Genomic DNA, 27,062 nt, shown 5'->3' with positions numbered 1-27,062 from the left:
CTTTCCAGCAGGATTCTTCACCTGGTCACAATGCACGAACTACCAAAGCCTAGCTTATAAACCAACATTCTGGACTTTATAAAAGCTGACTGGCTCTCATCTAGCCGAGACTTCAAATTATGCACAGTTTTAGAGGACATGGCCTGCTCTAAACGAATCTTGAGAGCAAGCAGTGGCGAAATTTACCTTGGAAACAGTGTGTAAATCCATAGATTCGTGGCCAAACAGATTAAAGGCCTGTATAAAAGCCAAAAGTGGCCATTCAGAATAGAACACTGTTTTTATTGTTTGCTTAAGCGTTAATAAATATGTAGTATTAAAAAAAAATCATTCGTTACAGCTTATGGCTGGACTAGGTATATAATTATCAATCCATCAAAAGATAAATCTATTAACGTTTTTTACATTCTAAAGCCTTTACAATCACAGTACGGTATAACTACTAACTTCTATGTATTTGTTAATGAATAACTTAAATAACGTCACGGTGTGATACCTGAGACAATCTTATCTAACTACTACTACGTAAAGTACTATTCCCGTCTTTAACTGACTACTCTCTCAACTCTACTGCGATGAGGAGAATGATAGAATGGTTTTTACAAAATGTTTCTTCTGTTCTACGCTTTTGATTTTAAAACTGGCAGTAAATACAAAAATGATTCTAATTATTCATTTCTGACATTAATCAATTAATTTGATTTTTTATTACATATAAAAAACACAGATCATCAAATGGAAAACCATTACTCTTTGGGAAGACGTGTTATGCCCAGACATCTCACCCCGATGTAGATATTCTGTTTTGTCCACATAGCCCACGAGGTTAGAGTTCATAAGATAATTTATCTCAAGCGAACCCAAACAAGACACTAACAACAAGAGATTATTTTGTCCTGGTTTAAATTAAAAATAGCACCAATAAATTGCGATTAAAATGTAAATGCTTATTAGAATCGAAATCCTGATTTTTCCGTCCCAATAATTCGAGACTAAGAGATACGACTCATAAATCGGTTTACTAGAACGGAATTTTATTCAAATTCATGGCTAAAACTCTGAAATAAATAATCGTTTTTAATCTTTCACAACAATTTAGTTCTTCGTTACATTATTTCGTTCTTTATAGACTGCCAGTTTTTTGTAGATTTAAATTAAAATCTTGTATTTATTGTTAGACATTATATTATTTATACATATATTAAGTTGCTGACGTCTTTCAATAATGTCTTAAAGTTTATTTTGCAGGTTTAAATACTGGTTCCAGGCGTCTAAACTATTTTTTTTTAGTTACACAGATATACTATTATTTCTATATATAGGTAACATAATACAAAATATATTCGTTTTATGCATAAAAAAGGATTTAATAATTACTAAATAAGCACAAAATTAACTTTGGAAATACGATAATATATCTATAACATTTAATTCAGTCAGTTTTATAATATTATGTATGTCATTTATTTATGTATGAACATAGCTTCCGTAGAGGTCGGTATGGTACGGTATGTATATAAACAATAACGTATTAAAGTTTATTAGATTTTCAGTAAATTAAATAGAAAAAAATAAAATGTCTACATTTTAAAATACAATGGGATTGTCGTTGTTTAACTTTAAGTTTCATCTTCACATATAAATTTCAGGACAGGTACAAAGACAGTAAAATAAGTGAATGTACTGTATAGAAAAGAATTTTATTATGCGCCAGACAAAATGATGTATCGTGCTGAAAACTTTCAATTTTCTTATGTAAATGTTGGCGTCTGCTGGGACTTGGGGTTTGCTTTAGATAGAACAATTTACTATGGGCTATATACAAATACTAATAAAGGTAAAGAAATTTTTAATATATTTTTTTGTGAAATAAACTAATATACAAGAACAACAGATAGGTTCTAAATGTAAGTAATATATCGCCATAGTTGTTAGGGTAAAAATAAGACTATTATTTGCAGTTCTACTAAGGTGAACAATTGCCAAGAACTTAAATATGCTGTGCAAGCATTTCGAGAGGTTATGAGAATTGCGATTTTCATTATCCCAACCAAAACGATGCAGGCCTCGATGCACCGGTTTTAATATAGTCGACCGTTTCATCAATTTTTGAAAGAAGGATAGCATGGATCCAATCTAAATTTTTCACAATCGCTATTTCTATGAAAATGGAGGTTCATTACGATACAATAAAGATATATTTACTACCTCCTAAAACGGGACTCTAAATCCAAGATATGATTATTAGGTACATGAAATTATTCTAATGGCAATACAGCGAAGAAATGCTGCCAGCATTAAAGGTACACTGCCAAAGGGATCAAACTTTTTAGACATAGATATAACATTTATTACTAACATAACACACAGACAGAAACACATAGAATAACAATAATAATTGTGTAATGCGGGAGTGCTGTGGTTGTAATTGGCTCTGGCTCAGCATTATGCTGAGGTTCAGCGTTGTTCCACAGCGCTGGTCATTCTGCAGATACCACAGCAGCTAGTTTGCGCTACAGTCGCGAAAAACAAATAAGAATCTAATAGTCAGTAGAAGCAAATAATAATAATAGTAAAAGTTAGCAGTGTAAGCAATAAAGAAATTTTTTTTTTAAAATTTCGAAAATTTCTTTTCATTATCTATTTATCATTTTTTATTATTATGACTTAATATATATGTTATGAATATTTTAAATACTATATATTTGTGTGTTGCCAACACATAAATATAAATTATAATGGAATGTTTAAAATTCCTGCTATGAACAGTTAAATGGACACTTAAAAATTAGGATAGTTTTTAAAAGTGATTCCAAATAACATTTAGAATAAGGTTAAAGTCTTGTGCCAAAATTTTTAACTAGAAATATTTTGGCACAAGTACGTGTTAATTACTGTTGCAAGATATTACTATTCGACACAGTTATAAATTAATAAAAACACTTTTTGAACGGATTGAAGCTATGTATTATTATTAAAAACATATAATTATTTACATAATTTTAACGTTTCGCGTGCTTTTCAGCGTGCGTGGTCACGGTGACACAATAAGTATAAGTTTAATAAAAATAAAATAATTATAAGTTTTTAATAATAATACATAGCTTCAATCCGTTCAAAAATTGTTTTTATTAATGTGTAAAAGCTATGTTAACAAAAGACAATACAGTTATAAATTTCAAGTATATTGGTGTCTACTGGGATTTATGTATAAAGTATTTGATATATATTTGCTTGTCCCGAACCCGCACAAGGAGCAGACAACTGGACTCGATCTACTCCAGGTTACTAATACCCACTATTACTACAATTATACATTGCGTGGAAACCAACCTAGTATCAACAGTTTTTACGCTATGTACACTAAACCATTAAGGGACGTATTTATTTTTTCTCGTAGTTATTTGTATACCTTTACAATGAAACCGTTTACTTTCAAGTTTATCACCCTTTTATCACATGATGAAATTTAATATCTTTAGTAGTTTCTTGTACGTGTGCTAAATGTATAAATGTATGTAGTCTACATCTCTTTTCGTCGAACTTTTGTAAAAGCAGGTGTTTTTATATTTATTACGCAATCAAGCTAAATTGACCGACACAATCTGCTCTGATATTTTATTTATACTGGAAAAAATTACGTCATAAATAAACGGAAAAAGAATCTGTGACAGTTTGTCAGACGTCATGTAGTATATTTTATAGATATACAAAAAACAAATGTTTTATAGTAAAGCGATAACTCATCTACTAACGCGCAAACACTGTAAAATAATTACTTAATAATTACTTTTTCGTATAATAATCTGAAATAAATTTAAAGAATTAAAAATATAGTTAATTTTAATCGTAAATAAGGAAGGAAATATAAAAATTACAACGCCGGTACCATTTCAGTTAATTGGATATAGATAATATTATCGACATTATATGACGAATAAAACATTTAATTTAATGTACCACAAATAATAAGAATATTAATCCTGTGGTGCGACAACCCAGCATTCGTTTCTTTGATCATTTTTATTTCATAGCAAATAGTAGATCAGCCTGAAACATTTCGTCGATTTTTGGATTTGAGACATGCAATTCCTTACGATGCCTTCCTTCACCGTACTTCCGTCCTGTTGCACAGCACAGAGGATTAAACCTACGACCTCGAACCTCGACCTCGTACGCTAAAGCCAGTAGGCCAACACTGCTTTTTACTCTAAACGTAAAATAATTTAATCCAGGATGAAAATACAACTTTAAAAAAATATTTAAACAAATACTCTTTTACAGTATGAAAATATTAAAAATTAAATTAGTTCGACTTTACAGTTGATTAATTTTAAAAGATGTGGTTCACTAAATAATCTAAAACGTGAGAATTATCAAAACACATTCATAAACTGACTTTTAAATTATCAAACATCTTACACACTTAATTTAAATAAACGACACTATAACAATAGTTAATTAAAACACTGTTTAATCGAATTCAATAAAAGCTAAGTGCGGGACCACAAACACAAAATTGGACTTTAATCCCAAAGGGCAAATGCACTACAACAATCTAGTTCCTTCCCGTGTGAGTGAGTTCAAAAAGTTTGAAATTCGAAAAGCAAGTATCAATTGTAACTATGTACGAACTAACATATGTATTATCTATCTTTTAATTACTTTAATTGACATTTGTATTATCTATTTCTATGTTTCTTATATTGGTCTTCGTCTAATAACTCTTGGATAATTTAGCGCAGGGGGTTACAGGTCGTTACAAAGCCAAGGCCAAAACGAAAAAAACGTGGCAAAGAGTTTCCCTACGGTACACCCTTAATTTGAGAACTGGTACTAAATTTTAAGAATTGTTGGACATCCTTAACGTTACCAATATGTAATTTATAAATCTCGGGGATATCTCAATCTCACTTGTATCAATTTGCTAATAAAAAGATGACAAAATATTATTAACTGTAGACCTCTAATTAGTTTATCTCTACAAACGTTGTGTAATACAAAAAAACTTGACGATTAAAGAGAGTCTATTGCCAGTTCTTCTCTTCCGTTCTACGCCCTTGAGAACTGGCAGTAAATGTAAAATTAGAAGCATTAAATGTATATTTCTTTTTTTTGACGTTCATAAGTGGACCTATATGAATAAATGAGTTTTAACTTTCACTTTTACTTTAATGCTAATCGATGTTGTTTTCTAATTTTATCAATACATTTTAATCGAAATCATGACATTCGATACTATATCAAAGTCCATAATTATGAAGCATTATGGTCGGGTACAGCTGTTGTTAGTGACGTGTAATCGTTTTCGGATATATTCAGTTGCTAATTCCATCTGGTCATAAACCCGTAGTACCTAATAAGCTGCCTTCATTAAGAGCCCAAGCGAGTTAACTTAACCGCGATAAAATATACCATAAGCTATTTGAACAAAACTTTAACATTTCAGAAACTTCAATTAAGTTTCGAAGTTTAAAATATGGCTTCTTTTTCAAAGTCGTGCCTATGAATTTGATTGTCTCAAAAGTTTTTAAAGTTTGAAATCTGATATGAGGGAGAAATTAGATTATGAATATTTTTATGGTCAAGTCTAGAACTCAGTGTGGAAAATTTAACACTGTTAGAACTTGTTGTGAAAGTATGAAGATTAATGTAAGTCCTTGCGTGATCGCCCCTTATAGGGCTAAATAAAATAGTTCGTTCAAGCAATAAAAATGGCTTTAAGGTAAATTGGTTCGAAACAATTCTAATCACGTATATTAAATCATTCGTATTATAGTAATTAAAAAAGGAATCTCAATTTTACTACAGCGTAGTTAGAAATTTAATACTAGCAGACAGTCGTTGTCTTGTACACACGTCTTGAATACAAACTAAAAATATTATCTTATTGTAAATCTTAACCAATTTGAGATCTTAAAAATCACATAAAATATTCCAAATCGGTCCAGCTGTTTAAGAGGATATATAGAATGATAATTGGTATAACTGTTAACAGAACGACGCTTGGAAAAATATTATGTCTTAAGATGTTAAAATTGTTCTCTTCGTTAGATAGAACAGAACAGCTTATTATATTATAGTTTAGCGATTTTCCCCGTTATATCAAGTTTGTATGAACATGAGGATCATTCAAGAGATGTACCCTAATGAGGGTCTTCCTGTTGTATTAATTCGATACCGGGCAAACGAGCTAGTTAAGATAACTAATCATCAACAAACGATGTTTACGTACGTGATAATAGAGGCGTAAAAAATAAAGGTTGTTTACAAGCCACATGAAACGGAAACAAGTAATAAAATTAATTTGTTAGTTTGACACCCGGTGAGGATCTTCACTCCTCCCCACAGAGTGTACTCCTCCCTCAAAGGCCGGCAACGCACCCGCTAAAAATGGGTGTCCATGGGCTGCGATGCTTACCCTTTTAGGAAGTCCCTCAGGTTCGTTTGCCCCTATTCTATAAAAAATATTCTTTATTCAATACTTAATAACAACACCACATATTTAAATTGTGACATATATTTTGCGTAAGCATACTTCAGGTTAGTAAAATAATTAAATTTTCAATTCAAATATAAGCTTCGTCCTGAATATTGAAAAGCAAATAGGTACACAATGTCTAGGATTTTAACGACTTTTCAAGTTTATATTAAAACCCACTTCAATATGTTCACGGTCACTATTATTTAACAGATGCAAAATCTATGAAGTACACAATCACAAATTTAGATTCTAGGATTCGAATTAAGCGTGAATGATTTTTGTTCCATATATAGGTAATTACGTTTATTATATCCTTATTGCTATTCCTTAGTTCACTCTAATTAGAAATTAGATTCGTGTCAATAATTTTAAGGAAAATCGTAATATCAACATGAAAAGCCAAAATATTATTTCCTATACCTACTGAATCAATTGTAGTAGATCGTTTATATAATACATTATGATTACCTTTTCATTTTTACGTAACTTATAAACAAGCGTTTCGTATTTCGCACCTACAGAATATACAAGAAATTATATAGAAAATGTATAATAACAATAAATTAACATTTTCTGAGATTGGAATTTTAATTTTTATATTAGATAATTTTTGTTAAGTCGTACACCATTACCTTTGTTGTAGTTAGGCCATTGACCCTCGTGAACATTAGTAATAACTAGAAATGGGAACAGAGTGCTACTTGTTTATTTAATCATTATCGAGTTCTTGCTAAAGATATGAATGCCCTTCGACATGAACATTGTTCGTACATCGCGCCGGACGATACGCTTCGACGCAATTACATTCCTGATTCCAAAGACTTGTGACCGCCACTTAGTAGTTAGTAGTTAGTAAGCAGCAGACCTCAGTGCGCAACAACCGAGTGTTGCGCGTCTTGAATTAATCCGTCATTATTTAACGGGACAAAGAAGTGAAAATGGCTCATATGACTCTTCTTTTCGCGTTGCTTTGTGTTTTCGCCTTTTCATTCGCGGCGCTACCGGATCCACTTTCCGACGAATTCATTAATATCATCAACACACGGCAAAAATCATGGACCGCTGGCCGCAACTTTCCGTCACAAACGACGTTGCAAACAATGAAGAAGCTAATGGGAGCCATGCAAGATAAGTTTATATCGAGATTAACGACTGTCGAACACAGTGAAGAGGACATTAAAGATTTACCAGAAAATTTCGATCCCAGGGACAAATGGCCCAACTGTCCCACGTTAAACGAAGTACGAGACCAAGGATCGTGCGGGAGCTGCTGGGCTTTTGGCGCTGTGGAAGCAATGACGGATCGTTATTGCACCTATTCGAATGGGACAAAGCATTTCCACTTTTCTGCTGAAGATCTATTGAGCTGCTGCCCAGTTTGTGGTCTTGGCTGTAACGGAGGAATGCCAACACTTGCTTGGGAGTACTGGAAGCACTTTGGTATCGTTTCAGGAGGTAACTACAACTCAAGTCAAGGCTGCTTGCCATACCAAATACCACCCTGTGAACATCACGTACCCGGAGACAGATTGCCATGCAACGGTGACACGAGCACTCCTAAGTGTGTGCGTAAATGTCAAGACTCATCATCCTACAAAGAGGATAAACGGTACGGAAAGCATGTTTACTCAGTTCGAGGCGGTGAAGAGCACATCAGAGCAGAATTATATAAGAATGGCCCAGTGGAGGCTGCATTCACAGTTTATTCAGACTTGCTAACTTACAAAAGCGGTGTGTATAAACATACGGTTGGAGATGCGTTGGGCGGACACGCTATCAAAATTATGGGCTGGGGAGTTGAAAACGGAAACAAATATTGGCTCATTGCGAACTCGTGGAACTCCGACTGGGGAGATAATGGTTTCTTCAAAATCCTACGTGGGGAGGACCATTGCGGTATCGAAAGTTCTATTGTCGCTGGAGAACCACTGTATGCATAATTTTGAGAAATTTTAGGGATTACAAATACTATAAAAGAGAAATAAAATACGTTTCTTATGTATTTGTATTTATTTATGTACCTTTACTTTTTAATTAGCTACAGCTCCAATAAATTATATATAGATCTATGTAAATATTAATAGGGAAAACATGTTTTGTGACGCAATTTGTTTTCTTTAGGTATTAGTTTACTTAGACATGGAAAATAATTATAAAAAGAAAAAGTAGGTATGATAAACCAACAATCCGCGACCATTGAACCTATTATAACTATTGTTATATAAATCTTGACTAAAACTATTTGAAATTTATGTAAATAATGGAACGGTATTTTATCGTTTATTGGCATACATCACATAGCTTATGTAAATACATATATACAATAAATAAATACTTTATCTATCACCTCGCATTAAAATAACAAATATATATATTGGAATAAATTCAGCCACACGTAAATACACCAATTCTTAAATTAAGTAAATGGACAATTGTGGTATTCTTTGAATTTATCAAACCCGTAAAAATCACTATTTGATAAAAATAAACTAAAAGTCTTATTTACAATATCCAGACAGAAACAATAACCAGAGTACAGAAGGTACCTACAGATAATATCAATGACAAAGGTGACAATAACATATAACTTAACATAGTTCAACAACTAAGAATGTATTTAATAAAATCTGCGTTAAAGTAATATAAATATTCGTACGTTTTATATAATAAATTCCCTAATAATAATTGATGCGAACCTACTCACAAATTCGGAAAACTTGCGAGTTCGTCGCCGGTTTCTAAGAATTGATAAATTATTTAATTCAACGGGTGTATTAACAGGTTTTTCGAGGCAAGTTTTGTGTTGGTAAAATGATACATTTATATTAGACTGGTATTTGGTAGATGTGAGCTTTTAAAACAGTGCTATGTTATGCGATTAAAGATTTAACTCGACGCTTCCCAAACCGCAATGCGTTAAAATTTTTATTTCAATGAGGAAAACAGATACTTTAACGTTCGGCTTAAGGCTTATGGTTTTATTAGGGGCCCAAATAATGGGTACTAACTGTCACAAACACCTGGTATTAAAACCAACAACACATTTGTATGATTTGACCAATTATGTATTGAACCTATCAGGAATCTTCCAAAATTAAAGAAACAGATTTTACACACTATTTTGTCGTTATGAAACGAGTAGGTGAGTATGGTACTTGTTACTGGGGTTGCTATTCTTGTAATACAGAAATATCATCGTAACCACACACAATCCAAATTTATCAAAGAGAATCCTTCTAAGGTTTTAATCCTTATAAGGACCCAATATAATCGCTTTTATACAAATAACATTTATGACAGTTTTCACAAAACGAGAGCAACAAATGATATAATTATGAACATTTGCAATAAAGGTAAACGAGTATTATTAGAATACGAATTTTCGTAGTCTAGACACGTAATTTTCAACGTGTATGCTTTAATTTGGCTAGACTCTGAGTACGGAAGTAAGACTGTCAATTAAATGGCTTCGTAAGCTTTATAACGTATGATTATAATGTACTTTATAAGTATAATGTTTAAATAACGTAAAAAGATGAATCATGTGTTCACAAATAAAACAATTTTTAATAACATGTCTTTATTTCACTACAATTGCTTTTCTTGTTTTAAAAAATACAGTGTATTTACTGGACTGACTGATTTTAATATGATCAAATAGACTTATGATAAAAAACCTTTGTAAACCATAAGGTCAAATGTCTACATTCTGTACTTTTAAAAACAGGAAATTTTCAACTCTTATTATTAAAATATAACTAACCTACAATATCACAAAACTGACTGACGTACACCAACAAATAATAACACATTCAACGAAATTAACAGAAATTTTGTAAAGTAAATAATGATTAACAACATTTGATTCAAAATAAATACAATGGCCATGCATGCGAAAAACTAAGCGCGGGAAAATAAGGCGTAATTTTTGTTTTTTATCAACTGACATTTGACAGTACAACCCTTTTCCCGCCTTTTCCATTAAAATATCGCTAAATCATTAAAATATCAACTAATATATCTGCACTTTTATGTTAAAAATACCTTCTTTAAGACAGTATATATTGTTGGCACTGCTTTTATCCACATTTGAAAAATCAATGTTAATAAATGGTTTCCTGGTTGGTATCTTGTTTCCATATACATTTACTTTAGACTTTATTAATTACTTCTGAATATCGAACCGAACTTACAGAAATATAGGTTTCATTATTAATACGCAATTATGAGATCAAACAGCCCAGGGTTATAAGACATTAATTTACATACAAAAAAACTTCGATATCGTTAAGTGTTGCCATATTTGCCAATTTATTTTATATCGAAAATTTTAAGGCCATGTACGTGCCTGTTTATATACATCTAATTTAATATAATCTATCCTAGCTATTTAAGATTTTCATAAGTCATGAAAAGGTTCAATTAGTTTTTGTTATCAATAACTTTAGTCTTTATTAAATAACACGGATAATTTAAAAATTGTGAAATTTTGCCGTCTCAAACAATAGAAAATAAATACACATACACATAAAAAATATGTCAAAAACATAGTGAATACCAGTATTGGAAACAATAATTAAATATCAGAGCTTCTTTATATAAAATTATAATTATTACAAGAAATTTCTCCATTTGAATTGATGTTCGGATAGTTTGTTGCGTTATGTCACCTCACCATACTCTTTCAGTGACAATAAATTTGTATTTATTTTACCTTTCTTTAAAGAACCACACATATAACATGAATCAGTCTGTCAACTTAATCAAGCCACACTGTAATTAGATATTTTTATTTATTGAAAGCTGAAATTATTACGAAAGGAATGGTCGAGTCGCTTCATTTTAATTGGTCGCTACTGTTGGCCAATCACAATCGCGATTTGTCATTCGTTGTCGCGATTGTTTTTTGTAACCTGCAATAATGCTAATACCATAGTAACTTATATTAGAGCGTTGAATGTCCGCAAGTCTGTATGGAGCTTGTTTCATTAAATTAGATATTATATATGAATTTAATTAATACATAGTTTAAATTTGAAAAAATACAGCATATATTATTAATTTCATAAAAATTTCGTTATACATATTAGCTTATATTACAAATAAATTAGCGTTCTATATGCCATTAAGAAAGTATGTTCAAAAGCAGCGAAATTAAAAAATAAATATAATATTCGTTTAAACGCAGTATCCGGTTATAACATTTCAACGCAATAACAATTGCATATAAAAATATATTTTCTTATATGATACAATACCATGAGAGCACTACAATATAAGTTTACATAACTTTCTTTGATACTTACTACCAACAAAGACGAATGAATGAATAATACGAAATGACTAAACCCTCAAAGGGAAATAAAAATATGAGAAACTGATCAAAACATCAAAAACGTCTAAGTTACGCCTAAACAATTCATGAAAACTAAGTCTAATTGCACAGTTGTAACTAAAGTTGTCTTTTGTCTCTTTCTGTCTTATAGTGTTTTCGCTGTGATGGATGTGCTAATAGTGAAAACTGTGGAATAAGAATTATTTTTCTTCCAGAAATTATAGAGCGGAAAGAGTAACTAACATAATTTTTATTTAATTTGTTCATATTAAGTATCAAGATTAACCAACCCACTATAATGACGTAACGGCTCTGTCTTTATACACTCTAAGAGGGGCTTGTTTATAATATATGTTATGAATACTAATCATTAAATTGGTAATTAGGCCTCAACATCATCCATCCTCGACAGCCATCATCCAGCAGCAACAAACACGCGGTACCGGTTTTGTAGTACATGACAAATTATGTTATTAAAAAAAAATAGACACGTAGACCTTTTTGATGTATGTAGGTGACAAAAAGTCTTTGATTCTATGAAATACTAATTTAAGTATGTGGAAGTTTTGATTATATATTCTAAATTCAATTTAAGCTTCTTTTATTTCTTAGGAATTTATATACGAGTAGTACTCATATTCATTCATTCGTCTACATTACCCATAGACAAAGCTAACTTTAAACCACAGATAAATAATTCACATAGAGTGGTACATCGTATCCGTTAATGGATCTGTGTCGTCTCTATGGAAATTAAAAGCGCTCCGAAAGCTGTCCCGAAGCCTTTCAGCGAATGTTTTGTAATCAAAGTTCACTTGCTGACCGAAATCGAAGTCTGCAACTTCTATTGTGTGCCTAGAATTTATAAAATATTTAAATCAATATTATTAATTATATTTATAATATAATTAATTTGCTAACTTCATAGACAAGAATTACTTGTCTTGTCTTTTATATTTTAGACATATGCTTCATAGACAAGTTATGATATTTGCGTTTAATTTATGTAAATAAAAAATTACCGCCGAAATATATACAACTCCCAAACGATTACAACAAATCATACGAGAAAAAAATAATAAGGTCGTCAGATATATAATAGATTCTTTTTAAAAACGAACAGATTTTTGTTTCTAATAATTGACAAAATAGTGGATAATCTTTTTATTGAGGTAGGCCATAAAGGATCACGCTACGATCAAAATACTGAATCCGCAGGGCATAGATATATATAATAATATGACAGATAACTTGTCTGTATATTTAAAAAAAAGTGCGTGCGTATAAAGTTTAAATGTCAGAAGTGAAACTTCCTTGTAAAATAATTATCAGATAAGGTAAGAGCCCCAATAGATGATCATATATAAAAAATCTGCGTCTACTGCACAAGACGTTATGCGACAGATCTCCCTTTATCAATCTCTCTCAATCGCTCTCTCCCTTTTCTTCGACAAAAACGCTAAAATATCAAAAATCTTCATGACGTTTCATCCGTAAAAAAATACCCACATGCGCCTAAAGAAGTTTCATTTTAAAAAATATTGTTATGTGCCAGTATCACACTTAGTAACAACTTTACTAATATTTTAAATCTCTTACCTCAAAGTATATATTAAGTATTCTTATGCAACGAAAAAAGTAAGAAAATATTTACCTAGATCTATGCTGATAGTAGGCAACACCAAACACGACAAGGATAACAGCGACAAAGGAAAATGCCACCGGTACCACTATTACAGACAACTGCGCGTGGACTGACGCTGGAATAAACATTTAATTTTAGTTATCTTATCGCATAATTAACTATCTTATAGCTATGGATCCATGATCTTTAAAACCTCTAGTTCCATGCCAAATCACGTTACGTTAATTATTGAGACAGTAAGTACAAGTCAGTCTTCTGATCATCTTGCTTGTACATTTAGATGGTTTTTTATTTTTTTCTTAATTGTGATTGTCAATAACAGTATACGTCTTACTTTACAAATAACTAAATCTGATAATAATTCTTAAAGCAAGATACTGTATGTTTATAAATAAGGTCAAAAGATAAACAACAAAAAACATTTTTTTTTTAATTGAACAACCTGGTTTAGAAAAAAGTATAATTAAAACTGACATACAACTGCTATCAAGGTAATACAAAGATATATGTATACATATAACATAAAAAAAACTTTTTTTTTTTGTAAAACGTAAGGAACAAATATTAAATTAATTATATATTACCTTTATAAATATTAATTGTTGCCCTCGACACACTTTTTCCAAGTACATTCTCAACAACAACTACAACAGTGTGTTGATCGCTGTCCGAGAAATAATGCACTAGTGGGAAGACATTTGATTCTGTCCTTGATTTGACTTTGCATGTCTCATTCCCTGTCACATTGTACTGGCCAAATTTGTATACAGCACAGAAGTCAAATGGCGGTGACCCAGAGTACTTCACTCGTAGGTTCAGTAAATCACCATGTTGTAACCAATTTAATCCAGTTATATTCATTGTACTAATTGGTTCTGAAAAAAATAATATAAGATGAGAATTAAAACAAACATTATAAATTACTGTATACATCTTATAATGCAGAAATAGCGCCAATATAAAGTTAACATTCATACTTTATTTCAACCAAGAATTCACCAGTCACCAGATGAAATTGCATATTAGCGATAAGCCTGCCTGCAGTATGTAACTTTAACTTTTTGAATGGTAGTTATTTTTTATCATACTATGTTGGAAATTGTAACATTTAATGGACCCAGTTTTAATTTAAAAGTCCAAAAGCATCAGTATAGCCATAGGATAATATGAACATATACATACCATAATAAATAAATGATTAATATAGAAACTTACCTCTAATACTAATAGTTTCTTGATAATGGCCATATGTGTATGTCTCCCCAATGGGCACAATACTGGAATTGTTACAAATGAAATCCTTGATTGCATGTTTTCTTTTTGTTACCTCCCTTTTCACTACCTTATGTGTTGTAGGTACTGAGGGATTAATATTGGTAGGTGGTTTAGGAGTTGTTGTTGTTGATGTTGTAGTAGTTGTAGAAGTTGTAGAAGTAGTAGTTGTTGTTGTGGTTGTAGTAGAAGTAGTAGTAGTAGTTGTTGTTGTTGTAATTGGTGGCAATGGTTCATTGTTAGCAACAACCAAAGCATCTATATAATGGTCTGTCATAAGATCTGTATATGTATAGTTAAAAGCAAAGTCAGTAGTTTGGTCTATAAACATACAATCAATAAACCAGTATGTTACAATTGATGATGCATTTTGTTTCAGAAACTGCATCTCATTGTCGGGAAGCTGAACTTTGTGTTCGACGGTGTTGTTTACAGCTACATATCTATTTGATCTCACTGTATTGTTCTGTGTAAGTATCAGATTCCCATGCAGTGAGTCTGAAAATTAAAAATGCACCTTGTGATAAAGACAATAACAAGATCCAACAAAGACCAAACTTAGCATATATTTTTAAGTATCTAACAATTTAAATGTTAACTTTTACCAAATTACCTGTCAGTTGAAATGTAGTGCTTCCTGATGTTTGCTTTATCCAGAGACCAAAAAAGTTTTTCAAAAGCTCCACAGTCACTGTGTATTCTCCTGCTTCATACAAATTACGCGAGTATTCTACTGTCCATGTTGATACATTAGTGTTTTTTGTAATCTGAATGAAAATTTAAAGGGTAGTGTACCTAATATTTTTACAAAATAGCTTCTGATACAAATTGTGTAAAATCAATGTACTAATAATGTGATCAAAATAAACTAATAATACACTATAAACACACAAAGTTGTGTCGAACACAAATTTTAGATCTGACCATGACATATCTATTCTTACAGAAACACAATTTACAATTTAGGCTTTTCAAAATGTGTCACGACATAGTATTGAAGTACTTCATTAATTTAAAATAAGACCTTACATCTTCACGGTGTTGTGGTTGAACATCATCCCAATAAGAAAACTTGAGTTCCTCATCCTCATAACCAAGCACTGTTGCAGTAAATGTAATGTTGGATCCACGAACAACTGGACCATTATTACTGACTAAGAGTTTTAAAGAATTGACAACTGAAAAATAGATAAAAAACTTACAATACCGTAAAATATTTACTCTATACATTAATACAGATGGAAATTCTTGGAATCCTTTGTAGAAAACAAAAAAGCATAAGATTCATGATCTTTGATCAACATATTGATGCAGCTGCAAAATACATGTTTTCACAGCTGAATTTTTTTACATACTCAAGCTAATCAAAGAATATATGATGACTGTTGTACTTTTTCACCAAATATAACTAATGTAACAAAGGAAATTGTAATTTTAATCATATTGAATTTCTTGTTAATGTGAATATTGAAAAGCAAATAATGGTAAAAGTAGTAACTTGAATACTTACCATTTTGAATGAGCAGTAGAATAAAGAATGTATACAAACTCCGAGACATGTTTGTCTCCGATAAGTTTCGAAGAGTCCCACAAAACTAGATATATGTAACGATATTGTATTTGCTTCAACGGTTTAAGCTTGGTATTTCAATAAAACAATACGCCATCGGCCACCAGCAGCAGATCCGAAACATTTAAACAACAATAAAAATTGATAACGTAAAACGTCAAGCTCAAACATCGTAGTCAGAATATTGTAAAACGTCAAATTGACAACAGATGTGGGCACAGGGCCCTGGGGCCATAGCTAGCCATATTACTACCGATTTTTTTTATATATACAGTATCGCTTTCGCCTAATAATTGCATTGTCAAAAATGGTTGGTTCGCAGCCAAGAGAGATGAGACATGTATTCCTAATGTCGTATAAAATTGTTTATTATTTTAAAGCTGAAAAATGGACATAATAATGCGAGCAAAGTTGGAATAATTATCGTGGAATTTACGGAGTAGTTACAATTAGCTACTCCGTAAATTCCGCTAATTGTATGTGAAAATTAACTATAGTTTGTTACAGGTTTCTCAGGTAAGGTTATACTACTCGACATACTCATATTTTTATATTCTTAGGATTTCATATTACTAATCTGCAAAATGAAGTTGCATCACATTAAGTCGCTTTGAATTGATAAATAAAGAAGATTGCATTTGATAAAGTACAAGGAATTAAAATACAATGTAAAAAAACAGATGAGTGTGAAAACAGAAATAAGTGTTTAATTAAAGCTTTGGTTTGTGAGGTATAATTATAATATCATCAAATAAGTCTAGTTTTTATAAGTGATTTGATACTAGTAGTATTTATAAAAGTTGTTGATTGTGTAAAATCTATTTCTATCTTTAAATGTGAGAAATGTAAATAGCAAGTACATAATGAAATTACAAAAGTGATTAATAAAGATTATAAAATAAAAACGTAGACTACGTATAAAATTATGACTCTTAATTAACTTTTCATTTGTTATTGGTGCTCCAACATTCTAGATATATAGTTTAATTTCTCCAGAGACAACTTCCTCTATCATTACTTGCAATTCGGAACCCGAAAGAGTTGGCAATGTTAGTAGTTCTCGATGACGTCGCTGGTTAAAAACTAAGTTATACTAAAGCTTTACTTGGGTAGGACATATTTAAATTGTCTACGTTATCATTGTTCTTACATATTGCTCATGTCCACGAATTCTTCACTCCGGGCTGGTCAGTGTTTAGGGAGTTTTACTTTAGGTTGTTTGGTCCTTATTTGGTTAAAATAAAACTTCCTAATAATTCGTTGAGAAGAGGTGAAGATGGAATGTGGAATGTGTTTAATTTTAAAAACTGTAGATTTATATACAAAAATTATCCTACCTGGCCACTAGTGGTAACATGTGGTACCAAGATGCGAAGGGTGCGTAGACAATAAAATCGAGGCGCGGCAAAAAGTTGTACTAACGGTAACGCAATTAACTGTTCTTTTCAGAACAAATTATTGTTTCATGACGACACGTACTAATCACCTACAAGTGCATTGTTAACACATCTAATGTGATACTGTCGTTGGCAAATATTACACTTTAATGATTAGTTTAGACCAACTATTATATCGTTACACTCATAAAAATTCATATTTCTATACCCTTTTAAGTAAATATCACAAATTATGTAGGTAGATAATATCAACAATAGATATATATCCAAAAGTGGGTAGACTCGGGTACAAGTATGTTATTATTTATTCGTTACTTGAGAGCTTCTCTAATTCAGATTTAATAACATTCAATTGTGCAATTTTACAATACATTAATATGCAGTATAACTTTAATATTAATTGTACCTATATACGTGTACCAGGCAATACAAAATTGTCAAATAGTTGTCACCACTAAATCCTTAATTGATTTTCAATAACACTTAGAACATAGTTTTTGAGTATATCACTAGATGAAACGTTCAAGGCTGGCTGGCTGGCTGGCTGGTTACGAAACTGGCATAAAGTCAAAACTATTGCCATAATAAAAATAAAAAATTAAATGACGAAATTTAGTGAAGTGAAGTGTAGTATGACTCCAAAGTAATGAACTTTATCTCTAATGGGAAAGGCGAAGTTTTTCCTAATAAGTTAAAGGTCTATGTTACCAGGTCATAAAATTAAAAAAAAACTTTAATTAATTATCTATCATATTAATTTATTTCTATTGTAAACTTGTAAAGAGATTAAGAGGGATCTTGCGATAAAGACGTTTAATAATGATTTTACTTAACTTTTAGACAAAAATCTCGTTTTTAATACATCTACTTATGATAAAAGCATATATATATGTGGTTAAAATAATCCATAAAAGTTGTTTTAGTAAATTTACGAAATACTTTTATTTACATTTCCTACGTTGTTTAACCGGTTTTGAAAGTTATTGTTGTATTTATTAGTGTAGATATTAAATAACCATGGAGAATGCACAAATAGTAACCAAATTGAAACTTTTATTTGAAAGAATTGCTCAACCCGGTTATATCTTGGACCACCACTATGCCGATAATTTTTTTATTAAATTGAGCTCCAATGACCCAGGTAAGAAGAAAGCTAAATTTTGGTACACATTGAAAATGTTTGTATAAATATTTATAAGGTTTCCTGTACCAACAATTATATTTCAATAAAGTCCTAGGTACATCTTTCATTACTACAATTCATTGCTACAATATTGGAGCTATTCTAGGGACCTTTTCCACCAATTGCTTTTCTATATATACATGATCTACAAATAGATCTGGAATGTAACCAGTATTGGAAGCAAGCTGTGAAGCCTGCAAGGTTAATGTTAATAGATTAAAATACTAGACAAGGAGAATTTACTTGACTTAAGTTTAGCTTAATTGCTGTATTATTTAAGGAAATTTGTTGTGCTACTTACATTAATACCTAATAAGAGTAAAACATTATTATAGACAAAATTATTGTGGCTTAATGTATGTAACTATGTAGTTATTCATTTTCAGAAATACATAAAATATTTACTAATTTAATTCTTTAACTTACCATAATATTAATGCAGATTTTTTGTTTCAGATGTACAATATTTAAAATCACTGCCTATTTTGTTAGATATGTCAATAGAAACCTTTTACCGCACGGACAATTACCATGTCACAGTAAAAGTTTTTCTTGTAAGATTGTTGGCTTTCATTACAAATAACGAAGTTAACTTTGCAAAATTTAGTGCTAAAAAAGGAGATGATTTGGCTAAGGCTTTTGATCAGATTAATTCTCCTGACATGCATACAAGTTTAAGAGTAGCAAATATGGAAGTAGCCTTATCACTTTTAAATCACAATTCTGGAGTTCACTGGTTACTTGAAACTAATTCATGGCAAAAAATCTTAACACTCTGTAATGAAAAAAGAACTGTTTTTATAGTCAGACAGACTTATAAGTTTGTTTCAACTTTTATATGGAAACTGAAGAATTTTGGTGATGATGCTAATGTGAGACATGTTCTAGCTTTCATATTGAAACCTGCAATTGAAGCAGATTTAGTTCAAAAACAATCAATAACAAGCGAAGAAGAGGATGAACTGTGTAAAATCTATGAACCAATGATGCAAATGTTGCTCACCATTGTGAGCAATGAAAAAGAAATCAAATCTCAAAACTGTGTAATACATTTCCTACTGCAAGAGTTTCAAATAGAGACATATTGTTATATCATGCTTGATAGATTAAGGAGAGAAGATATTTGTTTGCTTACAACAAAATTTCTATTTTGGTCAGCCATTGGTAAATTATTCCTTGGAAAAATATGTCAGCCTGGTGTTAAATTTGAGAAGGAAGATTTTATGGAAATAGCTGTCACTTACTTTAATACAATACACAGATTAATACAGAGGCGTTCCCCTAAGTTACTATTTGATTATTGCAATACATGTAATTTGATTTGGGGAAGGGTGTGGAATCATGAAGAACCAATAAGATGGGACATAAATGAGAAACATATGGAAATGCAAAAACAGTTGCTTATAGTAAGTCTTGTGCCACCATTGGTGTATGTTACACTAGGTAAAAATCAATCCGTAGATGAGAGTGAGGGTGAAGTTGAAGTGTATATCAACACAATAATGCAATCTACATGTGAACATGCAGCCCGAGCTGCCTATGCAGTTCGCAACATGATGTTACAACTAGATGTTTTGCAAGTAACATTACTCAGTGTAAAAAGACTAACATTTCTTGAAAATAATTTAAACAATGAACAAGCAAATATAGTGTTTCAAGCAATGTTCTACGTAATAAAAGAGTTTGAACCATTCGATGACGAAGGTTTATTAAGGACAGATTATTGTTACGGAGATGAAATAGACAAGATATCAATAATGGCATATGTTCTTGATACATTATTGTTTCTGATTAAGAACTACAATATAAATTGGAAACAGAGCTTAGAAGTGATATGTTTGAATGCGGTTGTTTATAATGTGTTGAAGAGGCCTAACTTAAGTTGTAAAGTAAGTAATCTGACATTACATACATTTTGAGTTATTAAGAAACAATATTAAATTAAATTAATATGCTAATCAGACATCATCGTCATTTAATTCATATTAGAATATAGGAATACATCCTGTATTTGAATTTGAACAGGTTTCTTGCAACGGCATCAATTGGTTTGAGACATTTTATGTGGCTTTGAATATAATTTTATTATTTAAATATTTTCGACGTCTAGGCGAGACGGTACTTATAATACTGTTCTCTCTTCTGGGCGGGAGCTCCCCAGTACCAGCTCCTTCCACTTGAGCGTATTCAACGAAGAGCGATTCGAATCGTCGATGACTAATCACCTTCCGTGCGGCTTGATCCCTTGGCGTTTCGTAGAGATGTTGAGTCTCTCTGCATCTTCTACCGCATTTACCATGGGGACACTCCTCAGAAGAGTTGTCCGGTCTAATACCCGCAGCTGAGTTTCTTTATCGGACGTCAAGCCAAAATACAAAATACCATCCGTATCACCTCGACGTCCATCGTTCCACAACTGGTCGTTTCTAAAGGCAGTTTTTACCGCGCACCACCACTATGTGGAACCAGCTGCCCACATTAAAGTATTTCCGAACCAATTCGACAACGGGTCCTTCAAGAAAAGAGCGTACCAATTCTTGAAAGGCCGGCAACGCACTTGCGAGCCTTCTGGCAATGTGAGTGTCCATGAGCGGCGGTATCGCTTCACATCAGGTGAGCCTCTTGCCCGTTTGCCTGCTATTACATAAAAATGTCCTGGTGGTCAGAAAAACTGTGTCCAGTTTGTGTTTCCACCACACAAACTTCTTTTCTATTTAAGATTATTTATACAATACATAAATAAATATTAGACACAAAACATTAAAACTAACTTAACTAGTAAGGCTCATATATTATCTATTCTAATATTACTTTTGTTGTACTGATTAATATTAGGATTGTACTATATGTACCTATCAATGCTCTAATAATATAAATAAACTAGCGACCCTTCTAATATTGGTATTAAAAACCTTACTTATTATTCATTTTGTTTCAGTTTGTAGTAACAGCTCTGAATGTGATCTCAACCACAATTAAGAAGTCGCTGACTCCAAATCTGTCTCTCTTACTCGACACAAAGCCAGGGTCTGGAATGCATGAGATTGGAATGCTTATATACAAAAAGATGCATGACTTCAATTGGGAAATAAGAGATACAGCTCTGGAGCTTCTTCTTGTCTGCACTGAACTCTCACTTATCAGTAAGTGGATTATATCTATCTCTTTAAGGCTAATCTAGATTTGGATCTGCATTTATTATGAAAAAAAGAATAATAAATGAGCAGAAGTTGCTTATTCACGGGCGTACTCTCCTATAGGCAGTGATGTCAACTTGGGGGTTTTCCCCTAAAGTTAGGGGAAACAAGATGTCCAAGGGATTTTAGGGGGTACTTCATTCAAGAATTATTTCTTATTTCAACGCAATAACTTCACAACGGCCCATTGGGAAGAGGAGCCATAAGAAATGTTGAAGTATTTTCGATTGTAAATAGATGGTTTCGGCCATACGGCTGGGACACCAAACATTCATTGGACTTAAAAATATGGCACTATATCTATCGGCCATACTAAAGATATTGCCGAGTATTGCATAGTCTAACCTTAAATGCTGACTAATGCTACGGTGATGCTGCAAAGGTGGCAACACCTTACACCAGCTATACATTTTCGTGAAAAAATGGCCCGTCTAGAAGCCCTTTTAGAGTTGATATAACTGCATATAGCCACTCGTTTAAGGCAGGATTAAGGCCAAAACCGTCCAGTTTAACGAAAGTAATAAATACTAAATTACAGAGGCCTGGTTTGTCTTCTACTCACAAGTATATATAGTGTATATTTTTATTCGTTACTCAACTCTCAAGTCATAATATCATAATAATTGAGTGCTGTCAAATGTCAAATTTCATACAGAAACAATGGTTTGTCAGTTCTTTAAACTAGATTTTCATCAGAGTTGAGACTTGTAGTATTCTGAATGAGGCGATTAATGGCAGTCCAAAGTAATAGTAGATTCACAAAGCAACTCATCAAAAAATTTTAAAACACTTCATCCCTAATGAATCTATAAAGTTTTCTTTTTCTGATTACTGCATTAGGTTATATATGTAGAGTGTATATGATGATAATAAACCTGTAAAAGGCATTCCAAACTCAATTTGTATGTGATTTTATGGAAATTATAAAATATTTGAGCTAAACTATTAAGGCTTCCAAGCAAAATTTCCTAAGCGTTTGTTGAACCACAGAGTTCTCCTAAACTAAAAGTCATCTGAATTCTCTATATCAGATATATCTTAGAGACATTTCAAGTTAATGAATTCCATAATTTTTATATAATGACAGACGTGTATAATATTTTTTTTACTATTGTCCCTTTCACTGTTTACATATGTATTGATTGCTTTGCCTTCATTTGATTTGTCTAAATAACTTATCTAGTTTTGCCCTTATTACGGTCACTTTATCAATTCTTTTCTTACAGTGGTTGCCTGGTAGAGATCGCTCGAAAGCGATAAGGCCGCCAGTTGCTCTCCTTATTATTTAATTAAACAATATTTCTGTATACTTGCAACTAAATGTTAATAAATAAATATAACTTCTTTCGCTCGTATCTAATTTAATTTTTTCTCTCAAAGAGGTTGTGTAAGAGATTGCTCGAAAGCGACAAGGCCGCCAGTTGCTCTCCTTATTATTTAATTATTTTAATTATACAATATTTCTGTATACTTGCAACTAAATGTTAATAAATAAATAAATATAACTTCTTTCGCTCCTATCTAATTTATTTTCTTCTCTCAAAGAGGTTGTGTAAGAGATTGCTCGAAAGCGACAAGGCCGCCAGTTGCTCTCCTTATTATTTAATTATTTTTATTTGTAGTCTATTTATATATTAATGGAACGAGGTGTAAATAAAATAAAATAAAATAAAAATTTCCCTTTACAAGAACAAATTGTTTATCGTTTTCAGAATTCCCACCATTCCAAAAACAGATTCTGTCTCACAAGCTGATAAATGTTGCTATGACGATGGCACTTAATGATCATGAGTTTTATGTGAGAGTCTCGGCGCTTAAATGCTTGACTGCCGCAACAAAAGTCAAGGTGTTATGGGAACAAGTCACCTCTGAATTCCCTAATGTTCAGGTCAGTACCATAAAAGTGTGGTCGCCAATATTTTGTGCTGTATTTTCAATTATTATTATGTGTCAAATAAAATGAGTAAAGTTTAAAAAAACCAACAAATTATCTACAATTATATGTATAATTTCTGATAAAACTAAACTGAATTTTAACATCAACTTCTTTTACTGATTATTTGCGGGCGTTTCCAAAGCTAAAAAAAAACATTAAAAATGACTAAGAATTCAAGACTAACCCCTGAATCTTAATATACAAAAAAGTCGGGTTCGAACACATAACTTTTAGTTTTTGATTTCTTGTATTTGTCTCCGTCATTAAAAACAAGTGGAAACGAAAAACATCAAAACAAAATATTCATTGGTTTTGTATTTGTCTAACATTTGATATTCATCCCGTCGATACAGGCAACTCTTCCTGAAGAATGGATTAAAGTAAAGGTTTCGTATCGACAAGATATATACACAAAATTCGGATAATTGCCTGTTTTAGATTTAAAATTGTAAAATAATATCAGTAATGAAAAAGGCGTTGACATATATTTTGTCAATAATTAATGCGTGCGTTCAGACGCTTATTTCTTTTTGTGTGTGTATATTAATAAAGTGATGAACTTAATATTTGTTTTGGGTTCGCCGGGTCGGTCAGAACGGGGCAGCCGTACAAAGTCACAATTTTTTTATAATAAAGTATGATTTCACAAGAAAACAATTAACCCAGAATGTAAAGTCAATAAAAGAGCGTACATTGAAAGGTCGGCAACACACCCGCTGGCCCCCGGCGTTGCTGGTGACCATGAGCGGCGGTTATCACTTAGGTGCCGTTTTTTACATGTCCTCTAAACATAAAAGTAAAACACACGGCAATCACCGTTTGCCCCTTTCATTGAAATCAAATGACTAATTTTATACAAAAATTTAATCATATATATTTATTTTTAATCAATAATTTATGACATAGATTGATTGATTGCTCTTATATAGATTTAATTTAGTAGTCGCTATATAGATATAACTTTGATAACATTTAAGTGTGTCGATAGGATTTTTTTGGCTATACGTACGAGTCATATAAACGTATTTATGTGGAGTTAAAGTATTTTTAAATAATATACGAAAAACTAGGCTGTGATTTCAAGAATACTATCCAATTGCCATTAAATTTTGATAGGAATTGTTTAAAAACGTTTTATAAAAAATTTTTAAAGCTTAGCTAATTTATGACAGATATCCGATCTTTTTCAGCTGTCAAAAATTCTTTAAGATTAACTAGTTGGAAGAAAAGAGCTACTTTTACTATTGTTCATTATTTATTAGTATTATATCAATACATGTCTATGGATTTTGGACAAAAACTATTACGAATAATAATACTAGAAAAAAATCTATATCTATATTATCGGTTGTAATGCAATAAATATTTTATACAAAAAAACTTTTGTTATCGCTATGGTTACATAATGTTTTGCAATGCACGTAGAATATGTATTGTAAACTGTATTTCATCCAATGTTTCAGGAGGTTATACTGGCCGACCTCTGCACAAATCCTGAAGGCATAGTTCGAAAAGAAACGTTCAACCTGCTCTGTGAAATATACCAGAATATAAAACTGGACTATACCATGAAAACAGCACTGTATGAGCAATTTCTTAATGTCTCTCTCAGCGACTTTCATTGGGAAGTCCAAATTAGTGCCTTGAAATTTTGGCGAGTTGTCATCCACTCGTTGCTTGGAGATCAAGGAATGTTGGACGGTACTTTTCCTCCGGTCACCTTCTCTATAGAATCCAGAAAGATTGTCACATTAACAGACAAAGAAATACAGAAGAGATTACACAAAATACTAGACGAGCTTGCATCTATTGGCTGCCTATCAATTCTAATAAAACTGTTGCACGAAGAAACCGAAGTTGAAGTGATGGAATTAGCATTATCTATTGCTAACGAATTATTGGAAACTCTTGATAGGTACAGAGTGCCTGGATTTCTACGGCCTAGTGAAAACGATCCAAATATTGATGAAATTTTAACAGCCGAAGATAACGTCTTGGAGGAAGAAGAAATTGACACTAAGAATCCTATTAAATCTGAAGATGTTATCGAAGGCATAGTAAAGTCGGATGATATGAATTTGCTTACGAATATCTATGAACGTCACATGAATTTAAATAATGAACCTACAAAAGTAAAGAAAAAGAAGTTAACCAAATTTGCGACTCCATATATTTTTGTAGTCTTTATGAAGAGTTATAATTTTAAGGAAACCATAGAGCGTAAGAAAAATTGGAAAGATGGAATTCGGAGTTTGTCCTCTTTAATGGACGATGTGTTAGGAATTTACGAAATTAATAGTGAAGTTAATACTTTAGATTGTTATTGAGTAGTTCTCAGTGAGAATTTGACACATGTAAAAATCTAATTCCGTCTTCCTACGAGGTTGTTATGTATTTTAAATACAGAATTTCAGTAGTTATTTGTTTTAGTCTTGGTCTTTTCCCTAATAAAATGAAATATTAAATTATCGACAAACTTTGCAATTATCTCGCACCTTACAATAATTGTTTAGGTTTTAAAGGCCGGCAACGCAGTTTCGAGCCTTTTGGTAATGTGAGTCTCCATGGGCGGCGGTTTTATTTAACATCAGGTGAGCCTTTATTCAATATTTGAAGGATAGATAGTGTAGTGTACGTCCAACCTTACGAGAGAATGTTCGACCAGTCTAAAAACTGACTGGCCGGCCCTCAGGCCACAGTGGATGAGGTTGAGAAGTTCTATAAATCTATACTAGTGACTACAAATATGATTAAAAACAGTATTTGAATTGATTACATGTTTTTGCTATACACTTAAGTACTTCCAGATTAAATTAATGATGATACAAATATTGTTGTGGGTTCAAATTAAAGAGCAGATAAAAAATGAGCGAATATACTTTTATGATCATAGTCTACGTCAATTTATATGCACCAGACACGAGTACACAGTATGACGGAGTACGAAGATATTGTGTCAAAGTAAAAACAGTACACTTGTCTGTTTACTTGTTTATCAGCATGATATGGCCTAAGTGCTGATAATAATTTATGGGGTTATGAA

General features: G+C 31.8%; 3 protein-coding genes across 7 annotated transcripts; 2 read left to right on the top strand and 1 right to left on the bottom strand.

Annotated features, from left to right (window-relative positions):
* Positions 1–7,275: 7,275 nt before the first annotated feature.
* Positions 7,276–8,486, top strand: LOC123708335 (cathepsin B). Its single transcript, XM_045659012.1, has one exon. It carries the CDS (start codon positions 7,423–7,425, stop codon positions 8,422–8,424), a length of 1,002 nt encoding a protein of 333 aa, XP_045514968.1. The 5' UTR covers positions 7,276–7,422; the 3' UTR covers positions 8,425–8,486.
* A 2,544-nt stretch (positions 8,487–11,030) lies between these two features.
* On the bottom strand, positions 11,031–17,475 carry LOC123708334 (cell wall integrity and stress response component 3). 2 transcript variants are annotated; one of them, XM_045659011.1, is made up of 8 exons: positions 17,457–17,475; positions 16,247–16,374; positions 15,766–15,914; positions 15,350–15,503; positions 14,680–15,234; positions 14,049–14,339; positions 13,474–13,579; positions 11,031–12,674 (listed from the first exon to the last, which is right to left on the bottom strand). In XM_045659011.1, exons 2-8 carry the CDS (start codon positions 16,293–16,295, stop codon positions 12,518–12,520), a joined length of 1,461 nt encoding a protein of 486 aa, XP_045514967.1. In that variant the 5' UTR covers positions 16,296–16,374; positions 17,457–17,475; the 3' UTR covers positions 11,031–12,517. The 2 variants fall into 2 exon arrangements, with proteins under 2 accessions (XP_045514967.1, XP_045514966.1); XM_045659010.1 differs by lacking the exon at positions 17,457–17,475 and having other exon boundaries at positions 16,247–16,483.
* Positions 17,476–17,849: 374 nt separating this feature from the next.
* Positions 17,850–26,439, top strand: LOC123708333. Of its 4 annotated transcripts, none has more exons than XM_045659006.1 (6): positions 17,850–17,995; positions 18,703–18,844; positions 19,343–20,775; positions 21,825–22,029; positions 23,796–23,971; positions 25,483–26,439. In XM_045659006.1, exons 2-6 carry the CDS (start codon positions 18,721–18,723, stop codon positions 26,344–26,346), a joined length of 2,802 nt encoding a protein of 933 aa, XP_045514962.1. In that variant the 5' UTR covers positions 17,850–17,995; positions 18,703–18,720; the 3' UTR covers positions 26,347–26,439. The 4 variants fall into 4 exon arrangements, with proteins under 4 accessions (XP_045514962.1, XP_045514965.1, XP_045514964.1 ...); XM_045659009.1 differs by having other exon boundaries at positions 17,905–17,919; XM_045659008.1 differs by lacking the exon at positions 17,850–17,995 and adding an exon at positions 18,111–18,346.
* The last annotated feature ends 623 nt before the right edge of the window (positions 26,440–27,062 follow it).

Source organism: Pieris brassicae, chromosome 4 (genome assembly GCF_905147105.1).
Source record: "Pieris brassicae chromosome 4, ilPieBrab1.1, whole genome shotgun sequence".
NCBI lineage: Eukaryota > Metazoa > Arthropoda > Insecta > Lepidoptera > Pieridae > Pieris > Pieris brassicae.
This window is presented reverse-complemented; position numbering and strand designations above follow the sequence as displayed.